Source organism: Chrysemys picta, chromosome 5 (genome assembly GCF_011386835.1).
Source record: "Chrysemys picta bellii isolate R12L10 chromosome 5, ASM1138683v2, whole genome shotgun sequence".
Classification (NCBI taxonomy): domain Eukaryota; kingdom Metazoa; phylum Chordata; order Testudines; family Emydidae; genus Chrysemys; species Chrysemys picta.
The window spans coordinates 75,760,295-75,784,622 of NC_088795.1; the positions used below are offsets into that span (position 1 = coordinate 75,760,295).

The 24,328-nt window shown below is 38.6% G+C and overlaps 1 protein-coding gene across 28 annotated transcripts in view; it reads right to left on the reverse strand.

Annotated features, from left to right (window-relative positions):
- The window catches only part of GPM6A (glycoprotein M6A), a 335,818-nt gene that overhangs the window by 118,463 nt on the left and 193,027 nt on the right, over positions 1–24,328 (reverse strand). For 2 of the 28 annotated variants that reach the window (XM_065596658.1, XM_065596657.1), the window contains one exon: positions 12,817–12,888. The exons of 25 other annotated variants lie outside the window; for them this stretch is intronic. In XM_065596658.1, coding sequence (XP_065452730.1) covers positions 12,817–12,844 — 28 coding nt within the window. In that variant the 5' untranslated portion in view covers positions 12,845–12,888. Of the gene's footprint in view, positions 1–3,561; positions 3,657–12,816; positions 12,889–24,328 lie in introns of those variants that run through there. One more of the 28 variants, XM_065596677.1, reaches the window with a different exon arrangement.

Consider the following 24,328-nt stretch of genomic DNA (forward strand, 5'->3'; position numbering starts at 1 on the left):
CAATCCGCTGGAATATATCTTTGTTACTGTTGGGACTTGTCTTCACTAAGGGGTAAGTCTACCTAAGTTACACTACTCTAGCTACATGAATAACATAGCTAGAGTTGCCAGAGCTAAGATTGACTTACCCTGTGTCTTCGCTGTGCTGTGTCGACAGGAGACGCTCTCTGGTCGACTTATCTTACTCTTCTTGGGGAGCTGGAGCACCGAAGAGTGCTCTGCCATCGATTTAATGGGTCTTCACTAGACCCGCTAAATCGACACCCACTGCATCAATTGCAGCAGCATCAATCTCCCTGGTAGTGAAGACAGGCCCTTAGTGTCAAATCCTGACCTAAGGTATACCAGTGTAAATCCACTATACCCCACTGACTGAAGTGAAGTACTAGTTACCAGTGAGATCAGAACATCACTCTACATGGTATACACTCAGATGCTTGAGGCTCTTTACCCTGACCATATGTTAAAAAGTAAGTACTTTATTGAAATGGGTTTGCTGGGATTCAGCTGGCCATTAGACAACACCAGTTGTGTAACCAGATGGGATTTTTGCAGTGTGAGGAACCTTTCCTCTACCATACATAGGTATGTTATTGTGTAAAACAGAACTTCAAAATCTGTAATCTCTGATTGAGGGTTGCCCTGAACTGTGTGTGATCTCTGGGGAAGAAAAACAGAACACCAGTACTCTTCTTTTTTAATCTTCTGTTTCTAGCATCCCAAAGTTATTATCTTCCAAAGGTTTGGACTAAAGAGCTCTGTTCCACTGCTTCTGAGTCTGATCTCCTTTGCAAGAGTTGCAGAGTGATGTGAAATAGACAGATAGCCACCCTTGAAAGGAAAACTATGTGAAATGCCAGCCTTTGGCATTATCCATATATAATTTGGGTATCATGTGGCAAATCTGTAACACTGGCCAATTGCCAAATCACCGTCTCCCAATGAAGCACAGGTTTAAACTGTTAATAGTCTGTCCTTAGAGGACTGCAAAGGATCTACCCTGAGGCAAAAATCCTCTATTTGTAAGCCATGCATGCTGAAAATTGTCAAGAATAAGTTTCTTTACCTCTTACAACAACAGATTTCAATTCTGGGACAAAGGATCTTCTCTTATAGCACTGAATAGTGAGATAGAGCTAAAGAGTTTCATTGCTTGACTAGGTCATAACTGGGTCATAATATCAGTATCTTCCTTGATAAGGAAAAGTTAGGCCTATACATTGGCTACATTAAATAAACCTTTTTGTGAATCAGTCTCTGGTACTGCTTGTCTCTTAAAAAAGACTCAGTACTTTGTAGGAAAGGTAATTAATAAAATATTTTATTTAAAATAATTTTTAATTTCAAATAAATAAAATAAAAATATTTTAGATTAATGATCAGCTGTGTTGGATATACAGAGTGGGTTTTTAGAACAATGAGTTTGATTCTGATACCCTTTCTCAAGTTGAGTAGTACCTTATTCCACAACCACTAGTTCAAGGGTTCTCATAAGAAATTTTTTGGTGGTCCTAGAGTGCGGCCACCAAATCTTGCTGATGGCAGCTCTGACAATGTTTACTAAAATACATAATTAACTTTAGGAAAAACAAAAATATAATGATTTGGGCATATATATGTGCATAATTTATTTATGTAGGGATTTTTTTGCAGACTCAATAATAAAAATAATGTACAGTTGTCTCTATTCTTCACTGGACCTAAACAGAATAGAAACAAAATAAGGTACTTCGCACATTCTTTTCTATTTTGTTGTTTCTTTTGCTTTTTAGCTGCTTTTTTTAGACTTGCTAGCAAGTAAGGCTGCTGCTGCGAAAACTGATATATGTATATTTGTATGTATAATTTTTCACAGCAGACTTGCTAGCTAGCTGGGAGGCAGTGAAAAGTGATACAGTATTAACAAACATTCAAATATCTCTTTTCACAGCAGACTTGTGCAGCCCCAACAAACCAGGGATGGAGAGGTGGGTAGGGAGGCAGTGGGGACCAGGGGCGATTGGGGGGGAGCCTGGGGCTGGAGCCCAAAGCCCCCCAGCTGAGGGATAGAGCCTGAAGCCCTGTGGCCAGAGCCTGGCGTCTGCCACCCGAGGGCTGAATCTGGAAGCCCGAGCCCCACCACCCCAGGGAAACTGGGGAACTCACACCAGCTGCCTGCTCCTCTGGCATTTGTGGCTGCACAGGAGGGCACAGCCCGACCCCTGCTGGCAGCCCCAGGGGAGGGGCCACTGCTCCCACCCATCACTGCCCAGGAGGCTGTGGCCGCAAAAAAAGCCTCTGGTAGCTGCATGTGGCCACGGTAGCTGCATTTGAGAAACACTGCACTAGTCCTAGTGACTACAATGGGAATAAGCGTGGAATAAGACACTACTCAGAATAAGGGTGGCAACATTAGCGCCAAAGAAATTTTAATAAAAAAATATACACTAACCAGAGAAGTGTCTAGGCAAGTAATGTAATGTTAGAGAAATTCTTACATAATCTTGTAAGCATAAAAGGGGTTGGGAGAAGGACAATGCAGGTGATAGTGTCTATTTTGAGATCTTTTAAAACAGTAGCAATTCTGGATGTGCGTTAAGCAAGTGTTCAAAAAAACGAAGCAAACTATTATGAAATGAACACACAGGCCCAGATTAGGGGTAGTCACTCACATGAGTAGTGCCATTGATTTCAAGTGACTACTCATGTGAGTGATTGCTTACCAAAGTGAGTAAGAAGTTGTAGCATCATGACCTCCTTGTAGCCCACTGTGGCACAACGCAGAAATGGCTCTGACTCTGTTTCCATCCTAGGCCAATAATAGTCCTGCAACAGGCCTACCTTCTCTCTTGAAGGCCCTGTCAAGGAGCAATCTCCAGTCCAAACAGCAAAAAACAAAAGGCTCTTCTGCCCTCTATCCAGTTCTCTAAGTGAGTGATGACCTTCCAGCCTTTTTCACTGGAGGTGCAGCTCCTGCCTAAGCTGCTGACCTTCAAGGCTTCTCCCTTGGAGTCCTTCCCCCAGACTGGATCCTTATTCCACTCTACCACCAGGCCATCTGCCTGTGGGGGGCCTTTTCCCAGACCTGTCACATGAACCTCCTTCTCCACTGTCACTCCTTCCCTTTAGAGCCAGTCACAGGACACAACCTCCCTCTTGTAGCTCTCCTCCCAAACTGAGCTCTCTCAGTCCTTTATGGAAGTCTCTTAACTCTTCCCCAGCTGGGTCTGATCATTGAACTGAGCAACCTGTTTCCTAGAGGATCAGAATCATTTGGGGAATGGCATAGCATGGCGTGGCACAGCTGAGCTCAACTCCTCTTAAAAGGACCAGCTATGCCTGTGACAGGGTTTCACAACGTAGCTCCAAGTGACTAATTTTCACCAGGACAGCACAGTCTGAAAAAGACCAAGTAGGACGTAGAAGCAGAAGCCTTGAACAAAAGAGTCATTTTTCAAAGACAATAAAAGGTAACTACTCAGGTGTAATTTAGTCATGACAACGCGCAAAAATAAGACCGATAAGGGCACATTTTTTTGCTATTATTCATATTGGAGAGTATAGTTCTTCTTTTATTCTCACCTGTATCTTAGTCTTGGACCATAATATTCTACTATAAACCAGCTGGCTTCATCATTCTCTTAGAGGGCTGCAAGATATCAGTAATCTAGAAGAAACTAAATATTACAATTACATTTGAATATTAGACCACAAATCAAAGCTCTAAGATTCCAGTTTGTTTGTTTTCAGTAAAGTATTCAGATGAAGTGCGACAGTCAGTTTGTATGGGTGGTCATTTCCCTGACATTATATCTTGAAAATCTTTTCCAGCAATCTTTCTAGGGCCACATGTTGAGAACTCCCCTCAGCTGGAATTTCAGCTTGAAAAGGCAGGGGATTCGTCTGTTCAAATGTCATCCTTATCATCGGCTTCCATCTGGTGTATCTAACTCTATTTAACAAAATCTGCTATTTTAGTTGTCTGCACCAATGTTTCATTAACTATATGTGCTCAAAGGTTAAAGCCAAGAATTCTACCTGAAACATGACTGCTTGGCAACTTTCACCTGAATAATGTTTTAAGTCATAGTTTTGGATATCTGGCAATCTTTTTCTGTTTGTCTGCTTGTTAGGGTTCTGTTAAAAACAACAAAAACAAAATAGTCAAAAGATTTTATAAGACTCAACCAAAGATGGAAAATTAGATTTCTCTTATTGTTGGAATCATCAGGAAACTATTTAAGTACTTGGTCAAAACAATTTAACTTTTAATTGGTAGAAATATTTTCAGTTACCTGGGCACAAAAATTGATTTGGAGTTCTCAAAAATTGTGGTTTTGATCATACAGTGATTTTAAAGTCAGCTTTGGTTTACATTACATGGACATCACTTATTTTTAGAGGTGAATTCTGCCTTCATTCAAGCAGGTCATCTTGAAATATACAAAGGACAAGAGTTGTAACAACATTCATCCCTACTGGAGTCTTTCCAGACCATGAATGTACAATTCACAGCAAACATCAATGACCAAAATTAATTTTACAGGCCTTACTATAGAAATCAGTGACAGAATTCCTATTGCAGAGGCACATTTTATGAGAAAGCAGGGAATGGCTTTGAGAAAGATAGAAGTCTCCAAGAAACAAGTCATGGAGCTAAAATTTATCCATCAAAGGGCAAATTCTGTACTCAGATATTTATAAATTTTACTTTGGTGAGAGTTGTGTGCACTTATCTGAGTACAGAGTTTGAGAGAGCAACTGCTTCTGAAATCTGGAAAGATGGTGTCTAGCTAGAGGTCATTCTGTCTCAAATCCAAACAGTGTAAACCTGGGTCTCTCCAGCATCACCATCTCTTAGGAGTACTGTTGTCTTGAAGGGCTGAGGAGAATGAGGCGCTCCCTGAGGTACTCAAGTCCCAATCCATTTTGATCTACACAGTTCAGAGCCAGGACTTTGAATTCTATTTGAAGCATCTTGATGTGTCTGTGGGTTACATCTGCATCGTTCTTTGTTGTTTAGGAAGCCTGGTGTCAAATACTTTCTTGTGGTGGTTGCATTCAGACCCAGGTACTGTGAGTTGCAGTAGTGAAACCAGGTGTAAAAAGTTGTATGGATCGTAATAGCCAGGTCTTCTGAATAAGCGGTGTAGCTTCCTGGTTAGCTGAAGATGGTGGAAGACATTCCTCATGCCCAGGATCATTGGTGAGTCCACCAGGAGTCCAAGGCTCCACTTTGACATTTTGTGGTCTGATGTCTGGTGAGGTTAAAGAATAAACAAGTTCCTCTAAATATTTTCCCATCTCACCACCGTCATTTCTGTCTTTTGGGGGTTGAATCTGAGACAACTGCATCCTTCTGCTTCTCTGAGGTATTTAGACATCTTGATGACTGCAAAGATGACCTAATGGAAGAGATCTACATTTGAGTGTCATCCATATTGTTGGCATGAGAGTCCATGGCATCTTATTCTCTTGAACTGTCTTGGACAGGATTTTAAAGAGAAGAGAATCCTGAGCCTTGCAGGACTTGATGTGATAGAGGCCTGAGTGTAAAGGAGATGGTGCTGACTAGGACTTCTTTGGGATCTGCCTCACAAGAATGAGGGACTCTAAGGGAGTATTGCCCCATTTACCCTCGCAAGATTTTGTTTACATGTGTGGAAGCAGAGAAAGAACTGACAGGAAGGAACTGCAATGCATGACAGTTCGTTAGCAAGAGTCAGGCTAACTGTAACCCTAATAACGCAAGATTTGTAGAAGCGAGGATTGTGTGAGGCGAGTGGGAAAGAACTGTGTGAGAAGTTGTTGCGACCTTGTGTAGATAATGTGTAGAAAATATTGTATGTAGGCTAGAGTCAAAACAAGTGAGAAAAATAAGATATCAAGATGGCCTATGTATAAACAAAATGCAGCTGTTGCTTGTTATTGTCTGTAATGAAAGGTATAAATGTTTGCTGTAATTGTTTACCTGTAGAGAGACCTGCTTAGCTCTCTCCCTCTGTGCAATTGTGAGAGAAATAAAGCATCTGACTTGCTGTACCCAAACAAAAAGTGAGAACTGTGTTTTTCTCCGACACATGTTATCAGTATCATATTATCAAATATACAAGGCTGCAGAGAGATCTAACAACATGAATATAAATTACACTTCCTATCCAAGGCTATAAGAAAGTCATCAATGCCAGCTGGCTATTCCTTGGTGTGTCTTGCTCTGAACCTGAGTGTGAAAGACCCTTGCAGATGGAAGGGGGTATATACTGAAGGAGCTTTGATGCCACCACCTTCTCAATAACTTTGAAAAGAAAATATCAAAAAGGCCAGTGCAGTTAAGTGTACATTTCCTCTGGGCTGGCTAGGCTACTGCTTTCTTTGGGGTGCCTAATAATTCACCTTCTTTGAAGAGGTCTTGATGATCTCAGTAGGAGGCTAGGTGTCCTTTGCTATGTTTCAGTGAGGGAGGCAAAGGTTAGGTTTACAGTTAGTGGACTGGAGGGTCTCAAGTATTAGCATTTTAGTAAATGGTTCAAATTCTAGTAAATCTGATTGTATAGGGGTTGTTCGATGTTCTGGTGCCCTTACCTTTGTCTCAGTGAGGCACAGAGTGATTTCATTTTTTTCTGTAAGGAATTCAAAGATGAAGATTGGATCTGAGTACTTATTTGTTTATTTATTTTGTATGTCACTCTAAGGCCATTGCATGAAAGAGTTCTACTGACCATAATCTGACCTATGCAATTATGTCTGAAAAGAAACATCTTAAAACTTCCTTTATTGTTCTACCATATGTCTGCTGGTGGGCTTTTGGCTATTGACAAACTGTGGATGAGCAGATTGTGTGTTCTAAGCTCTCCATATTACTACCTTCTTCATCTTTTGCAGTTAAAAGAACCATGGTGACCTGCTGGGCTACTGTGGGGTATGGCTTGTTCTGAGGATTAACTTACTGAGGGCTCTAATCAACAGTTCCAGAGTTCCACTAGTCATTTTAAGGTACCTGTATGATGAGCCATTGAAAAAATAATTATTTAACTCACAAGAAAAAAAAATGTAGAACTTGTTAGCGGTATTCAAAAATATAATGGGCATAATGAAAACTGAGCAGTACCTCCTTTTTACCTGGTCTCATAATACGAAATCTTGATCAAACAGATGTACAGTATATTTAGAAATAAAAGCATGTGTTACTTCACATGGTATATAGTAAACCTGTGGAAATCAGTGCTGAAGGAGGTGTCAATGTAGCAATATATAAGAAAAGGGCTGGACACTTTTATGACCATTAACAACATCTGTATTTATACATAAGATTATAATGAAAATGCTTCAAAACAAACTGGTTTCAGAGTAGCAGCCGTGTTAGTCTGTATCCACAAAAAGAACAGGAGTACTTGTGGCACCTTAGAGACTAACACATGTATTTGAGCATAAGCTTTCGTGGGCTACATCAAACAAACTGATATCCTGCAGGAGTCAGGAAGGAAAAAAATCCTTCATGTACACCATTGCATAGTTGGGATATGGAAATTTTGCATTCCTTTGAAGCATCAGTTACAGGACAATGGAATTGGACCAATGGTCGCATCTGGGTCTGGGTCTAGGACCCATTATGTAGACTTTGCTCTAATCTAGTAGTTCTAAACCAGGAGTACGCATATCCCTCAGGGTATGCAGAGGAGGTATACCAGGGGTACATCAATTCATCTAGATATTTGCCTTGTTTTACAACCGGCTACATACAAAGCACTAGCAAAGTCAGTACAAACTAAAATGTCACACAGGCAATGACTTGTTTATATTACTCTATATACTATACACTGAAATATAAATACAATATTTATATTCCAATTGATTAATTTTATTATATGGTAAAAAGGAGAAAGTAAGAAAATTTCCAGTAACAGTGTGCTGTGGCACTTTTGTATTTTTATATTTGATTTTGTAAGCAAATAGTTTAAGTGAGGTGAAACTTGGGGGTACATAAGACAAATCAGACTCCTTAATGGGGTACAGTAGTCAGGAAAGCTTGAGAGCCACTGGTCTAATCTACTGCTCATCTAGGAGCCAGAATATCTTCTCTCTATTTCAGAAAGATAAAAGAGTGAAAGTGTCTAAGGCCAGAGAAGGCTCTCAGAGTGAGACAGGAGATCTTGTAGGAGGCAATCCTACAAAGAACCATCTAAAGAGGAAACTCAGATTAAGATTTATGCTTGTTCTTTAGAACAAAGGAAAACCAGAGGCGTGAATACTATGCTAAACCTTATATTATCAAAGTGCATCTTGTATATTTCTACAGTAGTACATAAAAAGCTTCTTCTATCCCTAAATCACCAATTCCAACTCCTAATTTGAGCCTTTAGGTTAGATGCCTACAAAAGACACTCTCTCATAGGACATCTTTGCCATCTCATCCTTTTTAAAGGAGTTTTTGAAGATGAAGATCTGATCTACAACACAAGTTTCCTGAAAGTCAGACTGTTTCTCCACAATGGTGCTGTCTGTGGGCCACAGTTCTAATTTTCATTTTCAGAACCATAACACATTTCCTAAAAGCTACCCTTGAAGAATCAAACCTCTCCAACACCCCATGTACTCAGCACTATTTTTCCTTTACAAAAGAATGAGAAAGCCACCTTGCCAGCACCTCAACAATCTCCCCATATGTTTATTTCCTGGATGAACATCCAAATGAATATTCTAAATGTGACCTGGAAATCAACAGCTTATACAGCCTGCCTCCAGAAAGAGCGACAGTTTGTATCAATGTGAGGTTGTTACATCTAAAAATAGCAATAGTAACAGAGATGCCGATATCTAAATATATTAATATGCACATTTGAAGGAAATGTTTTAAGACTACTGGTGTGCTAAATGATCATGTTGAACAGATAATACAGACAATGATATAATTTATTGCTAAAACAGGGCCTATTCTTCATAAATTGGAAAATCTGCCATTTATACAGTGATGGTATTAGCTGAAGTAAATATCTCTGAATGCACTTTTCCCACATCACGTGATGGCTGTCTGTCTCACACCAGCCACCAAGTCACCATACTGTTTACAATGAATTACTCAGACAATTGCCTTAAATGGGCAACTGTGACACTGAGACCCATTTGTGGTTCACTACTCTGTGTCAGCAATTCTTGACAGGCCTGACATACTCATTACACCTCACACACTGGGGTCATGATATTTATTTTAAAAGTGACATCTAATAGATCATTTGAAATTTAACACTACTCTGGTCATGAACGTCACTCTGAAATGTGTGCAACAAGTCTGTAGGTGAAATTATGGAAACTTTCTGATATTATGTCCTAGAGACTGTATAGAGAGACTGTATAGAGACAAAGGTGACAAAACAGGTTTCTTATAAAAGGGAAAGAAAATATGGTGGCTAACCCTCTGCACTTTTTTAAGGGGGACGGTGTGACCCTAAGAGCATACCAGTCCCAGAAGACAAGGGGCTCACTAGTAACAAGTAATGAGTTTCAGCTGGCCTGACCAAGTCAGTGTACCGCAACTCATGGCAGTTGTAATCTATATCTCAAAGGTGTCATGTAATATGTCATTGGAAAACTAATAACTCATTGATTATTAATATTCCTGAGTGATGTATGCATGGGGTGCCTATTAAGAGTTATGGATATATGCTGAAATTAAGACTAAAATGTGTTTAAACTAGGCATGTCAGGGGGAGTTGGTAAACAGGTCTGCCCTAGACAAAGGAATGTGTATTGCTTCCTTGATCAACCTGATCTTCAGGCAGACCCAATGAAGGTCCATTTATATATTAGGCAAACAAATATATCAAGCTAACAAAGTGGAGGAAGAGACAGCATGTCATCTACACCCAGCAGGAGAGAGAAGCTTGATCTGGGTTTTACTTTCAAAGACTATATTGCAAAATGTTTACTGGTCTATAAAGATGGGGTCTGAACCTCAAGTGACAAGCAATTGGATCAACTAATTGTATACAATATTACTGTGTTATAAAAATGTATAGAGTGAGGTATTTTATGAAAGCCTATGATACCCTGGTGATTAATATCATTGTGAAATGTATATATTAACACTACATAAGGAAGTATGGATACTCGTTGATATTATGCTTTAAAGCCTGTTGCCAAACAGGGAGAAACAGGTTTCCTCCCAGACAGGTGAGAAGGCAGCTGCCTATCTGTCTCCAAAGAAATTAAGCAAGATGTGACCAAAAGCAATGGAAGCCCCATTTACATTGAAATAAGCAAGTGGGTAGGAAGACCACAGGAAGGGAAGAACAGCATGAGGTCATCATGGTCCTTGAAACAAGCTCATTGAACTTTGGAAGATATAAGCAAAGACAGAAGCCATCTTTGGCAACCATTACGAGACAGACACAAGAGAACAGAGCTGGCTAGTACACAGACATCCAGGGTGTGACCTGCATGTTTGTAGGCTAGCTGGGAACATCCCAGGCTGGGAGCTACAGCAACAAAGCACTGTAAGGCACCCCACTGGTCTGGATTGCACCATGAACCCTGTGACAGCTTCAGTCATAATTGCATAGTATATTACTTTACATCCTTTGTTGCTCACTGGGATCTTTTCCCTAGAAATGTGGCTTTAATTCATTATTTATTTTCAGACAACATTAGTTAAAGCAGTCAAGATCTTAGGCACTGACTTTGCATCACAGCAGATACTGGATAAGAGAAAAACAACAACTTTCTGCTACAAATTTTAGACATGTACAGTATGAGGTGTCCTCAACCATGTCAGGAGTCCCATTGGCCTGTTGATCATGGTACGTTTGGAGGTGTTAGAAAAACCACTAAAATTCTTTGTAAGGACACCTGATAGACAATGTTTCTTTAGTCTCCTTCCCACAGTTTTATAAACTTGTACAGCTGTAACCTATTTCCTAGGGCATGATACCAACTGAGCATCTCTTTCCTTTAGTGAGTATGCGAGTTCAAGAGACCAAGACTGGCTCATTTGCAACTAGCAACCTGGGGGGTTGGGGAAAAATAAAAAAGAAATATTTCTACTATATAGAAGCAATTTCCTATCTTGCTTCTCTCCCTCCCTATCAGAAAAGGTTTGGAATCTTTCCAAAGTTTATTATTATTACAGAAGAATCAATTTGAAAAGAATTATTAATACTAGAAACAAATAGGATTACTAAAATTTTTATATTGTTATCTTGTATTATTATAATCCCTTTTTGGCTGGGTATGAAAAGTGACTCTTGGAACAGTTTGTTCAAGTGCCTCTCTCTTGCTTCCTACCACTGAACAGCATTGTGCTCCTCAGGTGCCACTAAGAATCAGCTACAAACAGTACTGATGTAAGGGATGTACACCCTTTTCAGAATGACAATGATAAAACAAGATTTCATTCCATACTTCAAAGCTTTTGCCTTGAGGCCCTTGCTCCTAGAGCTGGCTGGTGATCCTAGTACACCCATCTTTGAATTTCATACACTGTTATAGGTTGGTGTTCACTCAAAAAACACCTCTTATGCCACTAGTGATAAAACATTTGGTTTATTCCCTTCTTCATTCATTGGTTTATTTTTTTCTATTTGAGATGTATTTCACCATTAGCCATATCTAAAGTCAATTCCAATTTGAAAAGTTCCACTGTAAATAGGAGTTAGTAAGATTTATGGGTCATCGATATGAGTTTGCAGTTTTCAAACATCTGCCTTTGGCAAATTATCTATTTTTTTCCTTTAGTGTGCCAGTCAGTATCTCTAAATAAAACAAATTCAGATGACTGATGGCATTGAAATTGGACAGCAAATATCTTAGAAACTCATTTTTAAAGACATAATTTTTTGGCTAATTACAAAAATCCACAAAAGTCATTTCTCATTATGGGGGAGCTTTTCTTACAATATATCCATTTGTATGCCCTAAATTGTTAAATAATGTATCTATTTATGCTAAAAAAAATTGGACTAAAGCCTCTGGAATAATAAATCAGGGACTCTGACTTGTTTTAACTAATCACTCACCTCTTTTGTGAATCTAGAAATACAGATGAGAGTGTACAAATAACTGTCTTCTTAAAAAAAGATTCTTTCAAAGACAAATAGAACTAAATTTACTGAACCAACCACATTTTACCCACTACTGTATGCAGCATACAAATTTATTTACTTATGTGCAGCTCTTTCTATAGCATATGGTTCTATGAGCACCACATAAAAATTAATTTAGCTCCACAACTTCCTAGTGAAGAACAGAAGTATTAATAATCTCCTTTTACAAATGGGGAACTGAGGGCATGTCTACGCTGCAATTACACACCCACAGCTGGCCCATGCCAGCTGACTCAGGCTCACTGTGCTCAGGCTAAGGGGCTGTTTAGTAGCAGTGCACACAACATGGGAGGATCCCAGAACCTGAGCTGCAGACAGAGCCTGAACGTCTACACCGCAGCTAAACAGCTTTTTAGCGTAAGCTCCATGAGCACGAGTCAGCTGGGTCAGCTGCAAGTTTTTATTTGCAGTGTAGACATACCCCTGGGCACAAAGAGCTTAAGGGTTCAATTTTCCAAAGCAGTCAGCTTTGGTCTAATACTGCTCTTATTGGAGTCCATGGGAATTTTACGATCAATTTCAATAGAAGCACAGTTAGGCCAATGCTGAGCACTTTTGAAAATCTGTCCCTAAGTGATTTGGGAATGGTCACATAGAAAGTCTACGGCAGAACCACAAATCAGTCCCATATCTTATGAACACCAGTCTATAGCGAAAGCTCTTACAAGACCATGTAAAGAAAACACATAAATCTGAGTGCACTGATCAGGTAATTAAACACTTTTCTTATTTGTATACATACATGGAGACTTTTGAGTTGAAAACTCCATTCAGAAAAGAGGGGTGGTGGCTGGAAACTGACTGAAAAATGGGCCTATAAAATATAAAAGCAATGTCTTATTAAATCACCTAATATGTACAATTCAACTCTCTCATGCTGCATTCATAGTATAAGAACAAAATGATCTTTGTTACACTAAAGATATAATAAGGGATTGGATAATCAATCAAATCTCTCAAATCAATACAGATCAACACAATGGGAGGTAATGGGAGAGGAATAATGTTCTGCTTGCCCAGCACACAGAACAGTTCTATAACTGACACTACTAGATGGCTAAAAATTACATAAAGCAAAGCTAGGTGAAGCCAAACTGTCTACCCATTCTTTAGAACAGTGGTTCTCAGACTACCATGCCCCTTTCAGGAGTCTGATTTGTCTTGCGTACCCCAAATTTCATCTCACTTAAAAACTACTAGCTTACAAATTCAGACATAAAAATACAAAAATGTCACAGCACGCTATTACTGAAAATTTGTTTACTTTCATTTTTACCATATAATTATAAAATAAATCGCGACCCCAGGTTGAGAAACACTGCTTTAGAGAATGTACTGTGAAATTTAAGTCAACACTTTCTAGAGAGTCAGCAACAGTTTTAAATTTCCCCAGATAAAAGGTTGATGGCAAGACTGCACAAGTTCAACAATTACTTTAACCTAAGGATGAATAGTTAAATTGTTTTTGCCTCAAATCCAGTCAATCAGCATTAAACCCATTATGTTCTTTTGTCCCAACCATCTTCTTCAGCCCTAAGCTCAATTTATGTTTTGGGAGAGGTTCTACAGCCACTCTTGCCTTTTCCCTCCTTTTTTCTCAAGCAGAAACTTGAAAATATTGAAATGCTCCATCCTGCTAACAAAAAGAAGCAGGAGGGGAAAGGAAACCAGCATCTTCCTCACTCCCACAACAGCCTAACAGCAACATAGTTTCTGAAAGGGAGGGAGGAAGAAAGTTCCAGGGCCTTTCCTAGGGCAACGATGAGTCCAACTTCATTCCAAATATTGAGGAATCTTCAAAGGGACTAACAGGCCCACACAGTTGGAATATTTTCCTCAGCTGATGCCCCTTCTCTCAGTTTCACCAACAAAACTAGTCCCCTCTCATATCTGGCAACAAGCCGGTCATATGACTAGTCTCTTGTAAAACCAGCGCTTTAGAGATAATCCCAGAAAACACTACAGAATGTTTGTATACAATGCCAGCTCTATCCTACTGATACTGAAGTGTTCAATAAAATATTTCCTTGCACATCTGTGCTATTATCTGCTTGTACTGGCATGAGAGCAATGCCACACAATAGTTTTGCACATGCCAGTATTAACCAGTTGAATCTGTAAAACTTTCCAAAGGGATAATAAATATTTTATTGGAGTTCATTTTACATAGCTAGAGTTCATTTTATAGTGACCACCCAAAGGACCATCAAAATTGGATGGTGGTGGAGGTGGTGATCTTTTAAAGGTGGGGCAGAATTGTAATCAACATATTTGGGGATGTTTTTGGTGGTCTTTTAATTCAGGATTTTGCCTAATAACGGTGGTTGCTTATACCAGTTTTTCTGTACTATACAGACCCGCACTTATTGTTGTTGAAGGTTATGCTAATAATAGTAATTACCAGTAATGAGCAGGTCCAGTTATACAGGGGATATATTGACCACATATGATGGAAACAATGGTAAGCACAGCGATATCTGCCACGCTAAATGAATAGAAACTGTATAGAACTTAATTCTAAAATTGGATTTCAACAAAAGAGTATTATCACGTCCTTCTACTCATATTAATAAATACACAAATAAAAAGGTCCAGGATTAGTCCAAAGCCAGGAACCACACAATAGTCACTTGCTTTGGGGTACATATACAAAAACTAGATGGCTTGTTTTATGTTCATTATTTTCTGCCCTGTGAACCTCTCAGCAAAACCTGGAAGTGAATCCTTTTGCTCAGTCTGGACAATGAAATTTTTAGCCGAGTTCATGAAGTAAATTCACATGGTAGGTTTTGAATTCTCGATCAGATAAGGGCCACATGATCAAAAGGGCCACCAATAGTGCAACGTGAAGTTGGGGTCAGAGGGTTAAGTTCACCATGCCTCACACAAAGCCTACAGAGACAGGTTTTGCAGGGAAATTCTGTCATGGGGCATGGAAATCACCAGAATTCATGGATGAGCTGCAATACAGTCAATCCATAGAAACCCTATGTGGCAGTTTTGAGCTACTGGGCACACAATCACAAATCTACCTAGCTAAGGTTTCCTCCAGGACCAGTAGCCATAGTGCTGAAGTCCTGGCCTATCCCCAACAAGCAACTTCATATCCAACTATTCAGGGTCAGCGTAGAGCTCATCTATACATCAATCCGGTTGTGCAGTACACTGTGTGCAGTTCATCAGTAAGGAGTAAGCAGTGTTCGAGCTCTCTGCAGAGAGATTAATCTCATCCAGAGATTGTTTGCTAAACAGTGTAAACTGAGTTTACAAAAGCCAAAACCACAAAACAAATATTTGTGTTTCTTCATACACAGAATCAAAATCTTTATGTAGTATCCTTCCACTTGTAAAGTTAAGTGTCTTACCCATGCGCAGCTGCAGGAGCCTCTATGCAGCCACATGTGAATTCCCCTAGTGAAACAGACCCACACAGCTCTATCTTCCTGGGCATAGAGTCAGCTACATACAGCACCCACAGAAGACCCCTGCACACAGGGCATTCCAGGGTGTGCTCAGAGTGTGTTGGAGGCAAGCTAAAAGAGGAAGGGGACATGTCAGGGAGAAGGAAGCATGACTGGGGCTGGTTCCCGTGCCCTGGAGATTCCCAGCTCCCACAATGTCCATAGGGTCTATGGCGGGAGGAGGCGCAAGTTATGGCAGGCTTCAGATTATTCTAGCCGGTACTGGGGCCACATGAAAAAGCATGTAACTAATTCATTTTTAAGACCTCTGTTAATTACCCAAAATAAACCAGCTTTGTAGAAGGAGAAGAATTCTGCCTCTGCAGCATGTTCCCTCTTTACCCTAACCCCCATGGAAACCCCTCAAGAGCTCCTATGGGTTCAAGCTCTCTGGACCTGTGGGGAGAATGCTGGAATAAGAAGGGAAGGAAGGTGAAAGGTTTTTTTGCCACTTCAGAAGCAAGCAGGGCCGTGTCAGTTTCCCTCATCATGCTGCAGAACACTGCTTTAAAAGGACTTCAGGCAACAACTGTGGGCAGAGAAGGTCTTGTAGAAGCCATCCTCTCCAACAATCACTTGTAGCCAGATGGCAAAGCAGCACCTCAGGTGATCCACAGGCTCTGAGAGCTGTCCTCCAGCACACCAGGCCCTCCATCTCTCCACATGACAAAAACATTTCATAAACAATTCTGCACTTCACATCACATGCCAGTGAGGAGAGAGAAAGCAAGACCCTCAGTTTTTATTCAGTCTTTAACCAGTAGGATTTTGCCTATTTAAGAACCTTAGGATTGGGCTCCCAGCCATTCTTTAGTCATCATTAATCTCATCTTCTGTGCTTATTAATGGACCTATTTTCTCTTTTTCCCTCGATACACTTATAGAAGCCCTTCTTATTTTCCCCTTAACTCCTCTGCTAGAATTAATTCATTTTGCTTTTGTTCTGCCATTATTTTTTTCCCCTGGCAATTTAGTCGATTCTAAGAATTCCTGTTTTGGTTGCCTCCCGTTTCCCTTTTCTTTTCAAGGCTCTTTTTAACAGATCCTCATGAAGCCACTTGGACATTTTTTGTATTTCTTTCATTCTTTTTACATGGAAATGTGGCCTGTTTTGGCATAATTGTGGTGTCTCTTAGGATTCCTTGACTTCTTACTGCAGTGGGGGATTTCACTTTACTGATTAGATTTCTTAATTTCCCTTGAACTTGTTTTTATTAATTCTAAAACTCCTGTAATGTTAAATTTTATTACAGCATTTCTTACTGTGTTTAATTCAAGAAGCTTGTGGTCACAGGTTCCAAATTCCTATTTTAATACACTTTTAATCACTTAATCACCCTCCCTATTAGAAAGAAACAGACGTGGGGTCTACTTTCCTCTTCACCAGCTACAATCTTTCTGCTGATACAGCATGTTTGGCTGTGTTTATTTGCAATCACTGTATCTGGCTACTTTGAATCACCAGTGAGGATTGTATGATATGCCTAAAGTATCCCAAAACTTGGTCCAGGAATTTTGTGATTATTATTATTTTCCTCCTATCCTGGTGTTCTAAAGCAGATACCCTCTGGGTTTCATTCTTTGAAAATTTACCCAAACAATTTCTCCATCATATTCTTTACCAGTTTAAAGATTTGGGATTTTTTACTATTTAAAATCTCAATAGCAATTATAATGTCCTGCAGATATAGCATTTAGTTTACCCTGGAAGAAAGAAAAATACCAGATATTGTGGGGTTTTTTAACTCACAATAAACACATGAAGGGAAAAAAAATCTCATCATATATTTAATCTAACTTAATGAAGGTCAGAATAAAATATATATGAACAATCACAAATGCTAAATTAGCTGAAGAATTCAGTGGAGACATGTCTAGGAAAAAGTAACCATTAATATGAAAGGATGATAACACAAAGGTGGCATACTATTTTTCTTTTCTATTCCACAATCCATTGTTTAGAGTGATTATTAATACTCATATAGCACTATTAATGTGCATGCCACTTTGCAGCTGCCTTGGAAAATGCAGTTGTTGCCCTGAAGAATTTATAATTAAAACTCATGTGAATTATATGCTGAATAAGTGAGGATAGTGCATCTGCCTATGAGCTGCATAAGAGATATTACACATCAATACATATTACAAGTGTCTATTATTTGGCAGCTATAATTAAAATGTAATCCAACACCAAAATAAAACATACATGTCATGGGAGACTAAGATTTAAGAAACTGTGCTATCCAGATTAATGTTTTCTACCTTGCCTTTTTATAGATGTAAGCAAAATGAATGTGTTACCAAGACAACTATTTCTGAAGATCAGATTGACAAAATTTGCTAAGAAAAAAAGTGCTCTATAAAATGATTCTCTGGCTGAAAAAAACCCAGCTCATATTATGTAAATATAAATGATCCTTGCAATTTAAATTACAGCAATTCCAATTTGCACCTATTCAGTTTATGTTAGCCACTGTTCACACCCCACAGTTGTCTTTGTTCAAATTAAATTGTGCTGGATATGTCACCTTCTAGAATGTACAGTCCAAAGCCTAAGCAAAGCTGCATAATGTTCAAGCCATTCCATTAATACTAGTTTTTGCATAATTCTTCTATATACCTGATTGGTGTTGTTCGGTATCAGAGTGTGGACTTGTTCTCAAACATACTATTACTTACAGCATTTAGCAGCAAAAGGCTAAAAGCTCAACAACAGAAGGGTTGGGCTAGAAGGATTAAGTGTTTGGCATTCATGGTATCACTTCTTTTTCCCTTCCTTGTACAATCCCCTGTGTGCCCTTTGTACATAAACCAAAGAGAATGGTCTCAGAAGAACAGAGAGTTTACAATTTATTTTGTCACTGTTCCACCCATGTCCCTTTCTTTCATACCATCCCATCTGACATCATCACTTGCAGTTTCCATTTCTTATTACAATGAATGTTAGGAATGAAATGATGTGCTGAGAGTAGCACAGACTAAAACTTCCTTACCAACTGCATCACCTTTGTGATATTCCTCAAAATGCTGAGGAATCAGATACCAGGAATCTGCCTTATAGTGCTAACCCAACTTATATCTTCCTCCTGGTAGCAGCCAACAGTATTATCAGCCAAGACACTGGTAAAAAAGTGAACTGAAAAAAATACTGGTATATTTTGGGTCAAATTGTCTAGTCATGCTCAGGCAAAACTACTATTGACTTCAATTAGAATTTTGCCTGAAGGATGATTACAGAACTTAGCCTTAAATACTACTAAAAGAGATAGGTTTATTTATTTAAAAGGAAAGTAACCTTTTTTAAAAAAAGAAAAGAAAAGAAAAGTAATAAAAAATCCAAAATCCATGCAGATGAAAACCATAAAGCAATACATTATGAGCCAAGTTCTGGCATATAGAACAGAATATAGAATCCAAGGGCACTGAAGATGGTATTTTAAACCATTGGGTAAAGCATGCCATACAAAGAGAATACATACATTCTCAGTTCAGATCACAAAATATTTCTTTAATAATTGAAGTATGATGTTAAAATGAACACGAGACTTTGCAATTGGAAGAAGTTTTAAGAAACTATCATTTGTTTCTGTATGTGCGCGCATGCATGTGTGTAAAGTTTTCATAATGTTCAAAGGATTACTTTTTAAATGACCAAATTTATTTTACATTATAAAATATGCCCATAGTTCCTCTTGAAGGGATCTGCAATTTCTTTCAACAAAATTTATGGTAAAGATCAAGAGCTATCGATGGAGCAGTTTTTCAAAGGCATGAGTCAAAAGACTGATGAATTTTGGCAGATGAAAGATGCACATGTGTGGAGATGACTCTCCTGTGGAGGGACAAGAAGGTGATCCGAGTGCACATTCACCACGTTTAGTCCAACCAAGAAGAGTATGCATGGATTTTGTAGAAAAGGATTTGCCAAAATTATAAACTCCTTACAATAGCATTTTACAGCGCAAGAGCTGAAAGAAATCTTAAAAGTACACTGTCAAGTCCTTTACAGCAGAGATTAAACATGCTGTTAAAGTTGTACATCCTCGCAGGGAAAGCGGTCCTAATTCCAAATTACTTATTTATCTTTTAAAATTTATCTTTCCAGCACTGAGTTGTTTTTACAATAAGAATTCCATATACACTTTCCATGTACATAGCACATGTTCTAGTTACAGGAGACCTGCTATAAATACTGAAAATGTTTTATTGATTTGGAATGATAAAACAAGGTCAATTTAAACTCTAAAAATATATCAATAAATCTAAATAAGAATCACATTGATAATAAGAATATATAACTTCTACAAAGGTACAGCATGTTCAGTTCTTAAAGCTGCTTAAAAGTACACTGTCAAATCCTTTACAGCAGAGATTAAACATGCTGTTAAAGTTGTACATCCTCGCAGGGAAAGCGGTCCTAATTCCAAATTACTTATTTATCTTTTAAAATTTATCTTTCCAGCACTGAGTTGTTTTTACAGTAAGAATTCCATATACACTTTCCATTTACATAGCACATGTTCTAGTTACAGGAGACCTGCTATAAATACTGAAAATGTTTTAGCAACAAGGTCAATTTAAACTCTAAAAATATATCAATAAATCTAAATAAGAATCACATTGATAATAAGAATATACAACTTCTACAAAGGTACAGCATGTTCAGTTCTTAAAGCTGCTTAAAAGACAGCTTTAATGTCTTTTTAATTGCAAGTGGCTACTTGTAACACGGTAATAAATATTTATACATGATGGTCCCAGTAATGAAGACCTTTCTCAGGAAAAAAAATTATTGATATTAGAGGGAATTGTGCATGTGTAGGGGGATAGAGAATCAAACCCATTATCATAAGACCGAAATTTTAGTCTGACTGAGTAGTGCCATCTACCGGTCATGCTGTCCATTAGGTTGCCACTTTTAACTGTTTGTCCTGGAGGACAAATATGCATGTCGATAGATGATGATGTTGCACCAACACTAAAAGCTGTTTTGGAGGCCTTTAATATACAGTTTATTTTGGAATCTAAAGATACTATCATGCTCTTGGGAAGTGTGGGATCCCTATAATGAATACTGTGTCTCAGTGATCAAAAAAGAGAAAATAGGGCATCCTAAAATGGCCACTGAACTCTTCATGTTATTTTTAATCCTCTGGCTGTTTGATGACTGTGGAACAACTCACAAGACCCACAAAAACAGTTTATGAAAATTTACCCAGCTTTTAATATCAGTCAAAAATACATTTATATAATTAAACCTCCACAGCTGTCCTGTAGTCTTGTCAGCTTTTTTTTTTTTTATTCTTGCAATATTTTGATGTTTGGTCCTTTGTGGTTTTTCCACTACCTCTGTAGATTTTTACTGGCCCGTTCCTATTTCTCCACTTCAAGTCTGAAGCCTACAAGGATGGCCATTTTACAAAAAGGACTTCAAAACACGGCCTGTTTGCTAGCTGAGTGGTAACAGTGTCCAGGAGACTTGAATTCAATGTCTGATTTTAGCTTTTTTGCTCTTCATTTACAGCTTCATCCTGAAGGATGTTGAGAAAAATCATTTGGCACTACCGGTGTCCAGTCCGTCTCAAGAGCAGACCTTCTAGAAGTCCTTGAAGAAATGGCTCATACTGCTCATCAGTGATCCCTCTAGCATATTATAGAGTGGCAGTAACAGGGTCCACATGAAGCCCATTCCATTCCTTCTCAGCTAGAAGAGACTGATGTACACGACACACAAAGTGTTAAAGAGGAGAAAAGGATCCTTGGGTTACAACTGAGATATGAGGGAGCTATTCCTGTGAGGAATACAGTGCCTTTGAATAACAGTCATATCTTACCCTTTTCAAATCATTTACTTTATCCCTTGGTAAGTATACAGCAAAATCAGCCTTTTTCGTCACCTGCCTGCTTATAAAACATTGGACTCAAAATCTCCAAATTCCAACTAATATATTAGTAACTGTCAGTACTTAAACTTGACACTTACATACAGTGTAATCCACATGAATCCTAATACCACAGGGTATAGACACACATCAGGAAGACAACTCTTTCTTAAGCCTCTGTGCAGTTAGTGTAAAGGAAAAAATCTCACATGAGAAAAAAGGGACGGGCCCTGCACTAGAGAGCTGTTACTGTTCACATTCAGAACTAATTACAATAGTTTTGCATGACAATTCTTACAAAAAGGAGATGAGGTCAAGGAATTTTTAGATTATAATAAAACACATGAAAGTTAAAGGTTAAAAATCAGACTCTGACCAAAACATTCTCACAACATAGAACCATAGAACTCTAAGGGACCTCAAGAGGTCATCTAGTCCAGTCCCCGGCACTCATGGCAGGACTAAGTATCACCTAGACCATCCCTGACAGGTGTTTGTCCAACCTGCTCTTAAAAATCTCCAAAGATGGAGATTCCACAACTTCCCTAGGTAATTTATTCCACTGCTTAACCACCCTGGGAGTTAGGACATTTTTCCTAATGTCTAACCTAAACCACTCTTGCCACATTTTAAGCCCATGGTTTCTTGTCCTATCCTCAGAAGTTAAGGAGAATAATTTTTCTCCCTCCTCCTTGTAACAAACTGTTATGTATGTGAAAACTGTTATGTCCCCTCTCAATCTTCTCTTCTCCAGAATAAACAAATCCAATTTTTTCAATCTTCCCTTATAGGTCATGTTTTCTAGACCTTTAATCATTTTTGTTGCTCTTCTCTGGATTAACATTGATCAAAAACACATTCTCTCATTCACAGCATGTGACTCAGTAAAGTGTATGAGGTGTTCTATATAATGAACAGCATGCTGAGATGTAGTAATTTTAGCACTTTTGATCTATTATTAAATATGCCATCTCTTTCTGACTCTCTCCCCTCTGCCATTTCCTCCCTTTCATTTTGAAATCAGCCTGTCTGATGTGTTGTTCTAAAAGGAGTTAAGAAAAAACAACTGACTATTGTCAGTTATATTAGAAATGCGAGGTTATAAGGAGGGAGAGAGAAAGAGCGGAACCCTCCATCTGGGGCATTCATTCTCAACACAGGCCTAAAAGCTATATGATTGTATAGACTTCTGCTCTAAAAACAATACTGTTAGCTTGTTGTACTCCAATACTGCATCTCTGAATCAGAAAGGAATATTCTGTGTCTGGACTTGGGACTCAGACCTCATGTGTACCTGCAGTGAAGTGGTGTACTATGAGGAGTAGTAATGCTAGACATGCTGTCCCACAAAGGCATACCTGTCAAGCTACTATAGTCCCATTGTGGGGCACAGCACGTGATATCAACCCAAAATGAGGCACATAAAGGAATTATTTACACAGGAAACTTAAAATGATGTGGCATTCATTCCTTCAGGGTAAATAACTTTTTCTATCACCTAACTTCCATGAATCTCTGTTGCTGAGGTAAATAATTTTTAACAATAAAAGCTAAGTGACACCAAATTTATGTGAAATGTAGGTAACTTGGGACTAAAATGAGTGACATCTCTCCAAATCAGAGGTATGTGCAAATGGGAAATTAAATACTGAAGTTGTTTCTGCCTATCCAGGAGGCTGATAAAGTTCCCACAGCACCTGATAAACTTCAATTTCTTGAGGCACAATTCAGAATAAAAGCTTGAGTTGAGTAAAATAACATAGAAGTGCAGGAAATGTTACAAAGAAAGGAATAATTTTTTGGCATAAACTATAGTTCCATCTAAGTTATAAGATTCAACATTTCTATTATAATTAATTTACATTACCTTTAAAAAGGGACAGATAAGAGGAAATTCTCATCCCTGAATGTGCTGGTTCTACTGTCTAAGGTTATTTTCTGAATGACAGCTCCACTTGTCACATCTGGCAATGATCTTCCATTATTACATAATTCACTTTGTAAGGCCCTTTGGCTCTCACAAAGATAAGTTGCTACATAAAAACAAATTCTTTCTAATTCACATATTTTTGAATATGCTACACCTTCATTTTTTGCACAAGCTTCAGATTTTTTTAAAAAAGCACAAATCCTACAAATTTATTTCAATTGGTATTTTGAATGTTCTTGTTTATGTTATGGCCATAAATCTCCCGTAATGAGCTTTGTTACCTACCATTAGTATCTCAAAAGATATGTTCTCAATGCTCAGATATGATTCTCAATTGAATTGACATATTGGAAAAAAGTAAAAACTATCATGGGAACATGCAAAAACTACCTGCCCTCTAAAATGAGATATGGAAAAACTATTAATAACTCACTGAATGTCTTTGGGATCCCTCATTCCTGGAAGCTAGACCCTACATTTTGAAGTAATTTCAGCCATACAGCTCACAGTGAATTTAATTATCTCTCGAACATAGCTGTCAGTGAGTGACAGTCCAATACCTTAGAGGCACTGCCCAGGTAAAGGTCTTTCCTAGCTCACTGATATTTTGATAGCAAAAGAGAACATATTACTGTATTAAGCAGGTAGAGGATTCTTTTAGCATGCTCAAAGTCTCCCAACATCATACCTAAGAGCCAAGTTATTACAGACTACATGTTGGAAGGAAGTGGAATGGCTGATAGAGAGATGTCAATATAGTTTCCATGTGTATCATGATCAGTGGAACTTGAGTCAGAGAGCCAATATTCCCTGGGGGGACACACCCATTACGAAGAGCAGATGCACTCTAATAATGTACAATGAGAGCATAATGCAGCCCCTAGGAAAATGTGACCTCATAGTAGCAACCCCCCTGTACCCCCCAAAAAATATGGTATCAACCTTAGTTTGGGATAGTGATCCCTCTTGAGGAATACAGTC